We start from the raw sequence: 15134 nt of genomic DNA on the forward strand, positions 1-15134 counted from the left end.
TGTCTGTTACAAATTAACATTTTTTGGGACGTTTGTTTCTTTTTTATGTCGACATAATGACTCTGTTCATCTAGTCTCATGTTTGTGTTTCTGACTGAGTTGATGCATGCTCGTTTATTTGTCTTTAAACCTTGTCCTGTCCATCGTTTGTACACTGTCTTAGTTCTGAAAGCTTATCTCAGAATCAGAGCTGCTCTGGAGGCAGACAGAATCTCATAGGCAGACAGAAAATATTCAGGCTAGTTCAAATGAAGGTTAGCTTTTATTATTTGGGTATGAATGGCACTTTTTAAACTGTAATTATTTCAGTCTACAGAGAGGTTGTAGCCACTCACCCATTGGTAATAAAGTGAATATTAGCAAACCTTTTAGCCATGTTACTGACATTAGTGAGACAGTTCACTGAACAGAAAAGCACTTCTGAGGTTCTCAAATGAGACACTCTCCTCCTCCATCGATCATTTTGGCCTTACATGGTGTTGTTACGGCTCGCACAGAAGTCTAGTAACAAATCACTTGGATTCAGATCCTCCCATTCAACCCCTTCAGTTTCCTTGTATTGTTGCCAACTTGAGCTCTGTCTCCCAAAAGAACTGGTTCCCAGGAGCTCACCCCTAGACTCCCACCCAGATTGCTGTTTGGTACATAGACACAGTACGTTTATGTCTGAAAGAAGGAGATACACCACGGACCTAGAGGCTCATCTAAAAGGATTTTATTTGCAGTAGTGTTGTGTCAAGCACAGAGTTCTTCCTCTGACTCAGTTTCAAACTATCCCTGACCGAGTCTGAGGAAGAAGAGGCTTGTGCTGTTTTAAAAACATTTTTTCAATCCATCATCCATTAAAAAATGTTTTCTTGGCGTGCGTGTTCACATATTTCTTGGCACAAACAACAGTCAGAGCCTTTCTTTTAGCACTGCTCAGCCAGTGTTTACTGATTAATTCATCATCCTCACCAGACGTTTGGTTCCAGAACCAGTTCTGTGCATGGCTGTGAGGTCAAACAAAAGTTCTTCGTTCTCACCTCCCACACCAACTCTGGGTTTTCCACCGACACCAGAGAGGTGTCTGTTCATATCCCCAGAATCAGCCTATGATGCTAGGCACATGACCCGGAGGCTACTGAATGTAAGTGAGTTTTTAGCTAGTGTTTCACCCAGGGGATGATATTGAAGTTGTCAGAAATCTAATACCTGTGAGTGGGTATCACAAGAAACAGAGTCTTGGATGTGAACGCAACCCAGCATTACACTTTAGCAGTCAATAGGTAAAAAGTTACATTCAGTCAAACAGGTAGCTAACAAAAGGATGGATGGCTGGTAGGTTGTTTGGGAGGTTGCTTGGTAGGTAGGTTGGTGTATCTGCCTCCACAGTAGCTCTGCCTCAGGGAGATGTTCCCACCTGAGGAAACTGTTGTGTCTTGTCACTGTCTAACCCCTCGTGTCTCCCTCCTTGTTGCTCACCTGTCATGATGACTTTGCAGATGAACCCACCAGTCCTAGTACTGACCTACAGGCCTGCTATGTACCAGCCTGCTCTTTGGTGTCCGGTTCCAAGGCCTCCACTGTGGCCATCCTCACTTCCACCTCTGTCTCCCCCACCCTCTCCTCCATCTCCTCCTTTGTCCGACTTCATTGTCAGGACTGCAGTGAGTCTCACTCACCCTCTGTGAATACTCAAAGGCTTTAGAAAGGGCTAGACCAATATAGAGTTAGCTTCCTATTATGTTTTTGAGCCAACGTGACAGACAGTTATGTAATGAGTGATCGTGGCACACTTGTATATTTGTATGGCCTTTCCCGTAGACTCAAGTTAAAGAGATACAGTGACATTTACACTTAAAGGTTCAGTTTAGTGACATCTATTTGGTAAAGTTGCATGTTGTAGCTTAACAGCCCTCACCTCACCCTCCCCTTCCAAACATGAGAACGAACCTGTGGCAGCCTTTACAAAGCGTTTTGAGTATAAAAAACCTTGCGGCCTCCGTAGAGAGGACCTGCTACCGATGAAGATATAATAATCTAAATATAAAGGGCTGATTCTTGGGTAAAGAAAACAACAATTCGTACAATTTAGTTGATTACACACGAGTGAAAACATCACTAGGATTATTTTATTATCAATTTCTGCCAGAAGGTCCCTTTCACCTAAATCTTACACACTGAACCTTTAAAGAATTGGATAGATAGAAAGATAGTTTGGTATTTCAGATGGCTTTAAACACTGTGTTACCCATGAGCCTTAAGTTCCAGTAATGCAAATCAGAGCAGGAACTAATTCAGATCGTTTTGTTGCTGCAGTTGGTAGCAAATCGACCTTTGTTTCATACTGAAATGATTTCAAATGAACCAGAAAATCTTATTCGTCTGATAGCTAAAAGCTGTAAGCTCTGTGATTGGATGATTCTCTGTGAAATGCTCCTTGGGTCATAATTGACTCGTCTTATTACATCACCATCAAAATAATTTGATGGCGTTGTTTGAAGTCCTCAGTTATTAGTGTTGTCTTGCCACACTGGGGAAATTTCTTCCCATCTTATAATCATTTTCATTTAAGACTTTAAACTGACATTATTTTGCATAGCTAAAATGCATCCAGAACTTAGGTAGGTAGGTAGGCAGGCATTATTTTGAATGTGTACCACACACCTTTAACCCTTTAATCCACCCCCCTCTCTGTTGTTATATCCATTTAACACTCATTTTCTCGTTGTTTCTCATGTCACCACCATAGAGTGCATTTTTGAACCCTCTTTGTCATCTTCCTCTCCTCTCTTCTCTGACTTGTCTTTTGTCTCTTCAGGCAGCATCAAAGGTCGTCGCTCCTCTTACCTACTGGCCATCACCACCGAGAGATCCAAGTCCTGTGACGAGGGGCTCAACACCTTCAGGGAAGAAGGTCGTGTCTTCTCGTAAGTTCCGAAACTCAGACAACACTCAGACAAGATGCATTATGAATACGTCTACAGTATATAGTCTTAGGGCCTGATCTACTTAACTTGATTTCACCTGCAAAATAACATTGATAGCTGATCTACTAACGGTGCACACTGAGGATTGCGTGTAGATTAACGCGCCGTGTCCATTTAGTATATTTGCCTTAATGAATATGCAATAGCGAGAGTTTCTACCTAAGTGCTCTAAATATTGGGACGAGTACATGCAAATACTTAAATTTAGCAGGCGAATTGGGATTTACAAAGCCTGTGATAATTGCGGTGATGTGAATGCGTCTATATTAAGTACATTGGCAGGAAGAAGACGGAGAGAACAGGTTTTTTCAGAAAGTGAACTACACCTGCTGCTCAATATGGATCAGAGGCATCTATTCCACCCCCCACCACCTGTTTTTTATGCCAAGGTTTGACTATGAGCTATATTTTCTTTTGTTCCTCTTCTTATGTTCTGCCATCTTCCCTTTAATTCATCGGTTGTTCTTTTTGTTTTACCCACAGCATTTACTTTCTCACAGATACTCTCCCATATAGCGTTTCTTTGAGTTATATATATTTCTACAACAGGTTTGTTTGCCTCTTCCACCAACACCTTCAATTCCATGGCATTCAATTTAGCTTTGCGCTTGCTCCATGGATGAAAGCAGTAACACACGCAAAACACTACTCCCTCTGCCATGTTTGCACCTGTAATCATTTACGAAATTATTTTTAGTAGATCACCCGCAAAACGCCCACCAACCAAACGTGCAATCTGTTATAATGCACACGGGTCTTAGTAGATCAGGCCCCTAGCGTTCAGTTAAGGGTGAAGGAGGTCGTCACACTGTCCACACTCACATTGTTGTTGTAATTTATTTTCTTTCTGCTCCACAGCAAACTACCAAAAAGGGTCAAGAGCTTTTTCACTGATGGGGTGAGTTGTTGTCTTGAGCACATATACAGCATACAACAAACTGCGAACAGCTCTACTCAGTGTCACTGAGTTGTATTAGTCCAGTAGAAGGTCGGTTATTCTGAGAAACAGAAACCAACTGCAACGAAAGTCAGTAACCGTTTATTTTTGGTGACACATTAGCTCGTCCTGTCCGTGGATGGTCCTGTGGACATTATTATTAGGACGCTCACTGCTCCTTTTATTGTTGGCAGTTATTGGTCATGTGACTCTTCCTGCTGCTCCTTACCACTGCTGCAGCTGTGTTTCACTTTAGACTCTTTCACAGTCTGGTTTCGGTCTTGTTCAGTCAGTTCCTCATGATGAAGAGCCTCATTCCATCAGACACAACCCAGGACAGAAGTGAGGGAGCTGTTGTGGTCACATTTTTTTTATAACACTGTTCAGGAAATGTGTACATCTAGGTGTGATCTCTTTTGTTGCAGTGAATACTTGTTAACTGACTTTTGTTGCATTGAGGTTGTTTTGTGGGGCCTGTATTTTCTGTGCAGTCTATCGGAACTGCTTGTTTTTTAATCAACTAAAATACCCTCCACTTAAACTTTGACATCATTGTAAAATAAGGTAAGATAGGCTAATTGTCCCAGAGGGGACTGTGCTACAAGCCCATTCATTTACATGCAAACATCACAGAAACAAGCATTTGACGTGATGCTTAACAGTTGCTTCACACACAGCACAGAAACAAAATCTCTCAGGAATTAAATACGATTAACATGTTATATACAGCATATGTTCATGTATTTTCTGTTTCTATTCCGTTCATTTGCCACCAACCAAGCAAACAGTGTCGAATGGGAATCCCTTAATGTCCCTACTCTGTGTTTCAGTCCCTGGAGAGCCTGCGAGCTCAGGAGGAGGCCCGGTCCAAACGCCACTCCACCTCGGAACTGGGAACCATCACTTTCAGTGACGTGCGCAAGGAGGGCTGGCTCCACTACAAACAGATCCTCACGGAGAAGGGCAAGGTACAACACACACACACACACACACACACACACACACACACACACACACACACACACACAGCTGCAGCAAGCTGTTTGGAACTTCAATGAGCCAAAGTTGCAGTTGTATGTCAAGCTTTACAAAATGGCAACAGTTTAACCAGTTGAAGTGCATGTTAGTTTTGTTTATGAAACAATGGATCCTTCACATCAGACGGACGCAGATAAATACAAACATTTGTAACCAGTTACTGTACGTCTTTCTGGCTAAAATGTTCACTATCGTCGCCATCACATTTTATTTGTGTAGCCAATATTCACAAAACCCAATTTGTCTTATAGGGCTTGACAAGGTGTGACATCCTCTGCCCTTAACCCTCAAAAATAGTGAGGGGAAAAAGTAGAACCCTGAGAGAGAGGGATCCTCTCCTAGGAAGGACAGAAGTGCAATAGATGCCACGAGTAACAGAGAACAGTTTAGCCATGTGGACAAATCCAAACCGCGACAGATTTACCATGTCAAGTTACTTTTGATACTATTGCTATGATTGGACAGCTGCTGTTTGGGTGAGGGTTGGAGAGAAGACTTAATAAGGAGCTGCCTCATGTAGATATTTGATCCTGAAATTCACACTACAGTTTTTTGTTCCTCTCTCCTCTCATTGTAGAAAGTTGGCGGCGGCATGCGGCCATGGAAACGCGTCTTCTCTGTGCTCCGTTCCAATTTGCTCTTCCTCTACAAGGACAAGCGAGAGGCGGTCCTTCACGGGGCGGGGGCGGGGCCCAGCCAGGACGAGCACCCCCCCGTCAGCATCCGCGGCTGCCTGATCGACATCGCCTACAGCGAAACCAAGCGTAAGCACACCCTGCGGCTCACCACGCAGGACTTCTGTGAGTACCTGCTGCAGGCCGAGGACAGGGACGACATGCTGGCCTGGATCCGGGTGATCCGGGAGAACAGCAAGACCGACAACGAGGTTAGATCCTTACACCGAGTGAGTCTTGTACAGGTTACACAAACACAATCTAACTCCTACTTCTCATTTGTCCTAGGAGATTGGGTTCTCAAGACAAGCTCTGATCAACAAGAAGCTGAATGATTACAGAAAACACAGGTCAGCATGGGGATCAACAATAATTGAACATTTTCTTGCAGCAAAGAGAGCCTTCTTTTTTTTCACAAAAAAATGAGTTCATCACAGAGACACTTTCAAAAATCCATCTTTGTTTCTCTCTCTTGCTGCAGTCTGACAGGTAACAAGCCAGATTCCTCTCCCAGAGGCCACCGCATGATGCCTCCCTTCCTCCTGGCTAAGACTGACAACTCCTTAGTGAACCGCAGCTCCAGAGCAGGTGGGTACACACACGGCTCTGCTCAGTGTTCGCCATCGTAGCATAAACTGCTGCTGATGGCAAAAAGCAACAAACGTACCACTCATAGATCAGTTTGGCTTTTTATGCCCCCGGCATTTGGGTGAACAGGAACATGTAACAAAGAGAAGTAATAGATGAACAAAGAAAAATCTATTCGATTTTCATGTATTAACTAGAAGAATACAACGACTCATGATTAGGAATGTATTTTGGGTCGCTTCAGGTTAAAGATAAAGCATCTTATTTTAAACCCTGTGACACATTTTCTATTTTTAGGGAAAAGTATTTTTTAATATTTGCAATTGAATGGAACCTTCTTTATCAAAAATACTGCATTATTTATGTACGTGAATTAATTAGTCAAAATAAAGATTAGGAAAGGATCTACACAGTGGTGGCGGCCTTAGGAAAAGTGAAAGCTTTCTGCTCCACAGCAAACGACCAAAAAGGGTCAAGAGCTTTTTCACTGATGGGGTGAGTTGTTGTAATGAGCACATATACAGCATACAACAAAACTTAGAGAAGCCCTATTCACTGTCACTGAAAATTTATTACAAATCCTGTCTGAGTTGTATTTGATTTTAACCAAAGACCAGTAGAATGTCAGTAAATCTGAGGAACAAAAATGTTTGACTCGTTAAACTTCAATAAAATTACCATATTAAAGAACCAACTGCAGCAAAGTCAGTAAACTTTTATTTTTGAGGACACATTAGCTTGTCTTATTCGTGGATGAAACCAGTCTGACACAAATCCTTGGACATTATTATTAGAACTTTCACTGCTCCATCTATTGTTGGTAGTTGGTCATATGGCTGTTCCTGCTGCTCCTAACCACTGCTGCAGCTGTGTTTCACATTAGGCTCTCTCACAGTTACATATATTATATACAGCATATGGGTTTTCTCAGTTTTGTCATATTCTGTTCATACATTTCTGTTTCTATTCCATTTATTTTCCACCAACCAAGCAAACAGTATCAAATGTGAATCCGAATATCCCAACTCTGTGTTGGAGTAGCTGCTCTGTGTGAATGAGTCACACTAGCCCACGCGTTCCTATAGACTCTTACAGAAGTTATTCAAAATCTGTGCCTGTGTGTGTGCGTGTGTGTGTGTACACTCAGATGACTGCAAGGCATTGTGGGGCATCAACATCATGAAGAAAGCCAAGAAGACTAGCAGTCCAAAGGCTTTCGGTGTGCGACTGGAGGACTGTCAGCCCGCTGTCAACCACAAAGTAAAAACACTCAATGTTTTAAAACTACACCAACAACAAAACACATGATGAGAAAGATTCAACTTAAAAAATATATAATAATTGTTCAAAGCTTCCTCTTCATTTCATCCGCTGTGTGATACATACATACTTCTCTCTGTGTCTTTCTCTCCTGCTCCTCATTAACCCACCTCTGGCCTCTGTCTGCAGTTTGTCCCCCTGACAGTGGAGATGTGCTGTGACATGGTGGAGGCGACGGGTCTGGAGTACACCGGCATCTACCGGGTGCCCGGGAACAACGCCATGGTGTCCAACCTGCAGGAGCATCTCAACAAGGGCATGGACATCAACACGGCTGAGGAGGTGCGGAGGACAGAAACATGTTCGACCTAATAACCCAAGAAAAATTATGCGTATTTATATTTTTCTACAGCAGATGTTGTAACCCCTCTGTCTGTCTCCACAGAGATGGCAGGACCTGAATGTGATCAGCAGCCTCCTGAAGTCATTCTTCAGAAAACTGCCCGAGCCTGTGTTTACTGACGGTGAGGCCAGTCATTTGTTTACTGTGAAGTGTAGCACGATCTTAATGAACGGGTATATTGTATAAGAATAAGGCAGCAAATGGATTATGTCCTCAAACTGGGTACATATAAAATTTATTTTTCTTCCAAAATCAGCTTCTTAAACACTGTGTTGTTTGCATGTGGAAAATATATACTTTAAGGGATAGTTCACCCAAAATTCATTCATTATTTACTCACCACTATGCCGATGGAGGGCTGGGTGAAGTGTTTGAATCCACAGAACACTTCTGGAGTCTCAGGGGTAAACAGCGTTGCAGCCAAATACTACTAAAGTAAAGAGCTAATGCACACCCAGAGTGTACCCCGCGAGAGCTTGTGTGCAATGTGTGTGTTTTTTCCGGAGTGTGCGTGTTAATGTGACTCAGAGGAGGATCACAAAGGACATTTAGGCTAAAAACACGATGTAGATGACCTAGTTTCGAGTCGAATTTGAATGTCGCGGCTTACAGACATTTGGATGACACCACAAGAGCAGTATGAGGGCATTTTATGTTTTTTTCTGTTTATACTTCAATTGTATTGTATTTTGCTGCAACACTGTGTACCCCTGAGGATTCACAAGTGTTTTTTGGACTCAAACACTTCAAAGTAGAAATGGTTACATTTCATAAGAAGTCACAGACATGTTCTCTGCCGACAGACAAATACATTGATTTCATCGATGCCAACCGAATAGAAGACGCAGAGGACCGACTGAAGACCATGAAAAAGCTGGTATGTGTCAGAAAATAGAGAGCGATGAATATTTTTTCATTTATTCCCGTTGTTTTATTTTGAAATATTTGTTGTTACAGTTTTTGTTTCCATTCTTCATTCTTTTTTCAGATCCATGACCTCCCTGATCACTATCATCACACCCTCAAGTTCCTGGTGGGTCACCTTAAGAAGGTGGCAGATAATGCTGACAAGAATAAGGTAGGTTAGTTTGGGTCAGTTAGGTTTTCGTGTTCGGAGTTCAGCCAGACATGACATGACTTTAACTTAACTTTCAGATGGAGCCAAGAAACTTAGCTCTGGTGTTTGGTCCCACTCTGGTGAGGACGTCAGAGGACAACATGACGGACATGGTCACTCACATGCCTGATCGCTACAAAATAGTAGAGACACTAATCCTGCACGTAAGAAGCAGCATCTTTTTACTGCCAGATATGAAGAGTTTGTATCGTGTGGTAACAGTGTGTAGTGATACTGTGTGATGTTGCTTCAACAGTGCGACTGGTTCTTCAGTGAAGGAGAGTTTGATAAGGAAGAGAAGGTATGTTGTTGTGCTTTCTATAATTGTTAATAGTCAAGTCATGTATTCTCATCTCTCATCAGTACTTTGAATCTCAGTATTTCTTTGTGTGTGTGTGTGTGTGTGTGTGTTCATGTGTGTTCATGTGTGTTCATGTGTGCGTTCATAGGCCCCAGAGGATAAGCGGGACATGCAGCCTGTGCCCAACATTGACCATCTGCTGTCCAACATCGGCAGGCCGGGCATGCCAGGAGAGGCATCTGGTGAGGATGAGTCATAATCTAATATTGAGTTCTTCATCGGATCTGTAACATTCTCATAGAGATACAGGTTCACTATGAGGGGATCCTTTTTTTCTGTCTGATTAACTGACAGACATGAAAAAAATCCCTTTTTAAACCTTTTTCTATTCTCAACGCTGAGGGTGAGACGCAAAATGTCGGCTGAAATGAGCTACAAACATGAAATTTGGCCCAAATCTATGATGTCCATGACGATCCCAGTCAGTCTGATGGGGGCGCTGTGATCAACTGGCAAAAAAGCTATGCCATTTTCTTCTAAGCCATTGACATTGAGTTGGCTGGTGACTGCAGTAAAGGTTGATGTCCATTTTCTCAGACAGTGCCGACTTAATATTTTCACTAACCAGAAACAGAAATAGAAAATTAGTTATTAACTTTCCATATCATAACTCAAAGAGTTGAGCTGGATGTGCATGTAAAGAGAGCTGACCTCCACCTAGCTGAGACCTTGATCTTATCAGTGCAAGTCAATTATTAATACAATAACTGCAATAGGCAATAACTCTTCACTCTTCATCAAGTTATGTATCAGCTCTAATATGAATTTGTTGTTAGTTTGTGGCAACTAGATTAAATGCACCATGTAAGCATAGTGTATACTAAACTAGCCAAAACCTAGATCTTGACGCATCTTTGCTCTCTGTTTTTTAACTAAGCATTTCTAGCAGCTGATGATGGTGGCTAATATCTCCATTTCCAGATAGTCTCTGGTGGCCTCCGGGCGATGGAGCCCCTCAAAGTGGAGTGTGGGTTGTTGGGAACACTCTGTCTCCTTTAAGCTTATATATCGTATACATATATTGCATATATCACAAAGACAGGGCGTCCAAACATGGGGGAGTGCTGACTTTCTGTTGCTCCACCAGGAAGGAAGTTGACTGCTTCCAGAGATTTTCAACTTTACAACAGGGCATTTTAACATCTCTTTCGTAGATAAAAACGAGTGTAGATCGTATCTAGGCTTGTCATAAGGGTGACTAATGCTAATTAAAACCCATAATACTAATTACATATAACCTACCCTCTACATTCTGTATTGTTAAGGCTACAGATCGGTGGCCTTGTCAGGTCAAACTCAGCTCAGTGTCTTTCTTTCCCAGTAGATGTCTGTTCTGTTTCTCCAGCTGCTACGTTTCTGCCTGTGGATACTCATGATGTTTCCCACTTTTTCTCAATTTCTCTTTTTTCCTGGACCTCTGTGCACTCCTTTCCTTCTAGCTGAAACAATGGATCAGCCTCTTCGGTAGGAACAGGTCTTCTCCTTGTGTTTTGTGCTTGCTGTTTGCACGTGGATTCATTTGCCCACTCATTTTCTTTTCACCAGTTTTGGTGTCCCCCCCAGTGTGCCATAACCCCCAGCCTTGATGGTGTTAAATGCAAATTCTAGCCATTGTTGCAATTTAAAGTAAAAGCAGTGAAAACAGTTGCAGTTGAATTTTAGGACGAATCCTCAGACAATGGCTAGAGTTCTCCTGAAAGGTTGTGGTTCTGTGTGTTGTGATCAGCCAGACATCACATCTTTGTACCACCTCCTAACAACGCTAATGCTACCATGTGTTCAATGATGGCACCCAATTTACATCTTATTCTTTTCTAATAGATTCCACTACCAGTGATTCACTTAAGTCCAAGGTAAGCACGACCTTACTTGTACCCAAAATCTAGGATGGAGATCATGCCTTTTGAAACATAAAGGATAGTGTTATCATTAAATTACTGATATTTCTACCTTTCAGCATTCTTCAAACCCAAAGAAAGACCGGAACGCCAGGGACTTAATGCCCAAGTCCATCATCACTGCAGTTGCCCGAAAACGTAAAAAATGCCTCAGCACCTACTTGCCCGGCAGCAGCGCCGAGGAGTACTCCGAGCATGAGCCAGTCAAAGCCAGTAACTGCAGGGGAGGAGAAGGAGGAGAAGAAGAGGAGAGAGGGGAAGAAGAGGAAGTCAAGGGAGAACATATTTCCAAAAAAGAAAAATGGGAAGAAAAGGAACATGGGGTAAATAATGGAGAAAAAGCCGCAGAAAAAGAGAGAGAAGGGGCTGGAAAGGAAGTGGGGAGGGAAATAGGGAATGGCACAAAAAATCCCGAAAGTGAGAGCAGACAGACAATGACCTTGCCGCGAACCCAACTGCAGCTTCGTAACAAGCATCTCCACTCACAACACCAAATCCATGCCAGACACCCAAGGCCCTCATCTATGATAAATCCTCCTTCCCACTTTAGAGGTGACAATCTGGCAGCAGGACGTCCAACAGTCCCTTTCTGGATCTCCCCCACCAGGCTTCCCAGCCTCTATAATGCTTCCAGCTTCCATGGGAGCCAGCAGCCGGACTGGAAACAGCCACCAGCAGTCTGCTACAGGAAGACCAGAGGAGGGAGGACGAGGGCTATTTCCATGAATCTGGAACTTGAGCTGGGTAGGAATGATGACAGAGTCAGAGGATGTAGAGCGGAGAGGGTGGAGGTGATCAGAGTCGTTGAAGGAGCACCAGGTCAGCATGGATATGTCAGGGTTCCTCAGGGATCAATTGTTGGCCCCAGGTTAAGGCCGCAAATAGATTCCCTCCCTCGTCTGCCCCACAGAGCTCCCCCTCTCTCCTCTTCTTCATCTGGATGGATAGATCAAAACTCCCCGGGATCCTCCTCTGTAGTCATGAGGAGGTCGGCACTGGACCCACGGGACAAGATGAGAGCGCGACGTCGTCATACAGTGGTTGTTTAAGCTGACTGTTTCTCCCATTAATGCTTTACCAAGTACTTCCCATTTACTCACCAACACTGGATCACCTGTGTCACTGTAACTGAAGCCCTCCGTCATGTGACTCAGTCGTCTCAAAAACGCTTCCCTCTTGGATTTCTGCTGGCAGTAAAGTTGGAGAAGGAATCCCATGGTTTAGGAATTCTTTGACACTATGAGCAGCTTTGAAGTTTCATTTATGTAGCTGGTGGTGAACTAATAGCTAACAGGCTAACCAACTGGCAACATGCTGGCATTAATCAATCAGCATATTTCTCTGAGCTAAATCGCTTGTTATTTCACTGTTTGGTGTATGGCTAACAAGATACCAGTTTCAAACCATCTGCAAGACATTCCCCTTCCGTGAAATGTTTTGCTCTTGCAGAATAGGTTTAATAAAAATTGCAACAGGTATAAATAAAGCTTGGTTTAGGGTAATCGAAGAAAAAAGCACAAAAAAAAGGTATAGATGTTAAGGTTTGTATTTTGTCTTCAAAGATGATTTGATTAAAAAAAAAACTCTAAAATCAAACTCAAGTTATGGCAGGAGGTAATTTAACAAAAATGATAATTATTTCAACGCTATTATCCCTTTGAGTGAAATTGTTGGGATAAAGTTAGTAGAAAATTAAATACATCCTGGTGAGAATTGGTGCAGTCAATGTTGTACAGTGTCAAAGTAAGGAACCTTTATCTCCTAAACATAATGACTTTAACATCTATTTCTAAAGCTTTGGGATGCAACTCCTTCGAATGTCAACTTAATGAACGATGATAATACAGATGGTGTAAAAGCTGAGACAAACCAAGCCAGACAAGACATTTTAAATTCCAGCTTTCCCTTCACCAGCAAACTACAGAGCACAGTCATCAGCCATGTTTTTCATTTTCAACGGCGCTGTACATATGTTGGTACCCCCTCCACCCTCCCACCTCCTACTAGTTTTCACTAATAATGTCTTCGTTGGGCAAATATCACAGTGCACTGATGCAGCTTCAGTTCACTTCTCTGCCTTTTACAAGCTCTTTCAAAGTCCTCTTGTGGATCTACAGCGAACTTCAGTGATCAGTGGGAGTAAAAAGCGAACTCACTTTCTGGATGATGTGACGTGGGCATTACGTCGAAGCTTCCATGGACTCAAACAATGCATGCATGGGGTTATTGACATATAAAAATATGCAAAGCCTAAGTGTTCAACACAAGCCTGTTGTTCTTCCCTCTGTGTGTGTGTGTATGTATGCGTTCAGAGAGCGATGTCAGAGTTTTGAGGATACTGACGACTGTTTCGTCAGAGGAACTAAGTGTTTGAGGCAGCTATGTCAAGTTATGCCAAAATCCTTGTTGTTTCTATTTGGGTCATTGTACAGTGTGAGCAGTACGGAGACGTACTGAGGCGAGAAAAGTGTTACTCCAGTTGATACGTTATATCAGTGTTATAAAGACATCATTGTCATGGGAGCAGATGATCGTGAACCAGTAACCTCTTTAAATCCCAAACCACAGAGTCTTACCTGGGTGATATTTTTGCATTTTTCCTTTTCACATTTTCAGTGTTCTACTCTTTTCCCAGAACCTCTGTAAAAACAGACGTGTACTTTGTGTACGTGGGTGACTGTGCGTGGACCAATTTTGTAACAGTTGTACAAAGCCTTGTTAACTTAACCTTTGTATATAAATATTATACTTAATATATTAAATTATTTGTTTTGGAAATGGGTTTGCATGTTTTTATTTATTCATCATAATAATTTGTTTATCCCACGATATAAAAGACTGTGTAGTTTGACAGTGATGTGGTACCAGGGTATGTGCAAATGAGGCAGTACAGAAACTAAACCGGTTGAGCTGGCATCACAGTTAAACAGGAGTTTATCTGTAAAATGAATGATCACGTTCAGCTTAGTTCTATTGATTTCACACAGGGGTCAGTGGACTCACAAAGTAAAACTCCCTCAGCCTCGTATGAAGTACCTGGTTAGATATGAATGAGGTTTGTCCAATCTTAGAATATACCTTTCATGATGTTTCAGGATTACCAACAAACTATTTATAACAAGTTCAAAACTGGAGGTGCTGAGTTTCTATTGACACACTCTCCAGTTGCATTACGTGAAATTTCAGAGGTAGAATTCTTGGAGCTTCTTCCTCAATCTCAGCTGCCTTACCTCACATCAGTCTTCAATTTTTTTTTCCTCTTACGAGTCCCCAAATTACTGAACTGAAATTTCTGGAAAATTGACTTTAAAATAAGGACATTATGACCATCTCATGTTAAATATATTTGATGAATTATACTCAACAAATGGTAAATGGTCTGTATTTATATAGAGCTTTCCTATTCTTTATGACCACACAAAGCACTTTACAGTACAGTCATTCACACACATTCAAAATCCACGTGCAGCAATTTCTTCTACGACAAAGGCACAGCCGTTCGGGGCAGTTTGGGGTTCAGTATCTTGCCCAAGGACACTTCGGCATGCAGAATGAGTAAGACTGGGACCGAACCATTAAGCCTCTTATTAAGGGGCAACCCGCTTTACCCCTGAACCACGGCCGCTGCCAAAAACTTAAAGTAAACAGATGTCTGGTTTATTCACTATCTGCTGTAAATAAGAACTGTTGTGAAGTGTTCAGAACACTTCACAACACTATTAACACTATTATGCTACATAATAACGTAACTACGTAATCAAGTAGCATAATAGTTAACATTTGAAAGGAATGCTGTTTTTCACCCATCAATCTTCCCTTAAAGCCATATGTTTGATTTAATTATCTTTGAGATGACTCTATAGCTTGACTGAACTGAGTTGTACAG

The 15134-nt window shown here is 42.2% G+C and overlaps 1 protein-coding gene across 1 annotated transcript in view; it reads left to right on the top strand.

Moving 5' to 3' along the window:
* The window catches only part of LOC133028338 (rho GTPase-activating protein 23-like), a 62567-nt gene extending 48541 nt beyond the window's left edge, over positions 1 to 14026 (top strand). Inside the window, exons 8-24 of the mRNA XM_061095533.1 lie at positions 1485 to 1649; positions 2804 to 2912; positions 3831 to 3870; positions 4740 to 4877; positions 5525 to 5833; positions 5910 to 5971; positions 6103 to 6209; positions 7357 to 7469; positions 7659 to 7811; positions 7915 to 7993; positions 8676 to 8749; positions 8861 to 8950; positions 9028 to 9153; positions 9246 to 9290; positions 9439 to 9532; positions 11172 to 11203; positions 11308 to 14026. Coding sequence (XP_060951516.1) covers positions 1485 to 1649; positions 2804 to 2912; positions 3831 to 3870; positions 4740 to 4877; positions 5525 to 5833; positions 5910 to 5971; positions 6103 to 6209; positions 7357 to 7469; positions 7659 to 7811; positions 7915 to 7993; positions 8676 to 8749; positions 8861 to 8950; positions 9028 to 9153; positions 9246 to 9290; positions 9439 to 9532; positions 11172 to 11203; positions 11308 to 12297 — 2726 coding nt within the window. The 3' untranslated portion in view covers positions 12298 to 14026. The remainder of the gene's footprint in view (positions 1 to 1484; positions 1650 to 2803; positions 2913 to 3830; positions 3871 to 4739; positions 4878 to 5524; positions 5834 to 5909; positions 5972 to 6102; positions 6210 to 7356; positions 7470 to 7658; positions 7812 to 7914; positions 7994 to 8675; positions 8750 to 8860; positions 8951 to 9027; positions 9154 to 9245; positions 9291 to 9438; positions 9533 to 11171; positions 11204 to 11307) is intronic.
* Positions 14027 to 15134: the final 1108 nt, after the last annotated feature.

This window comes from Limanda limanda, chromosome 21, assembly GCF_963576545.1.
Source record: "Limanda limanda chromosome 21, fLimLim1.1, whole genome shotgun sequence".
Lineage (NCBI taxonomy): Eukaryota > Metazoa > Chordata > Actinopteri > Pleuronectiformes > Pleuronectidae > Limanda > Limanda limanda.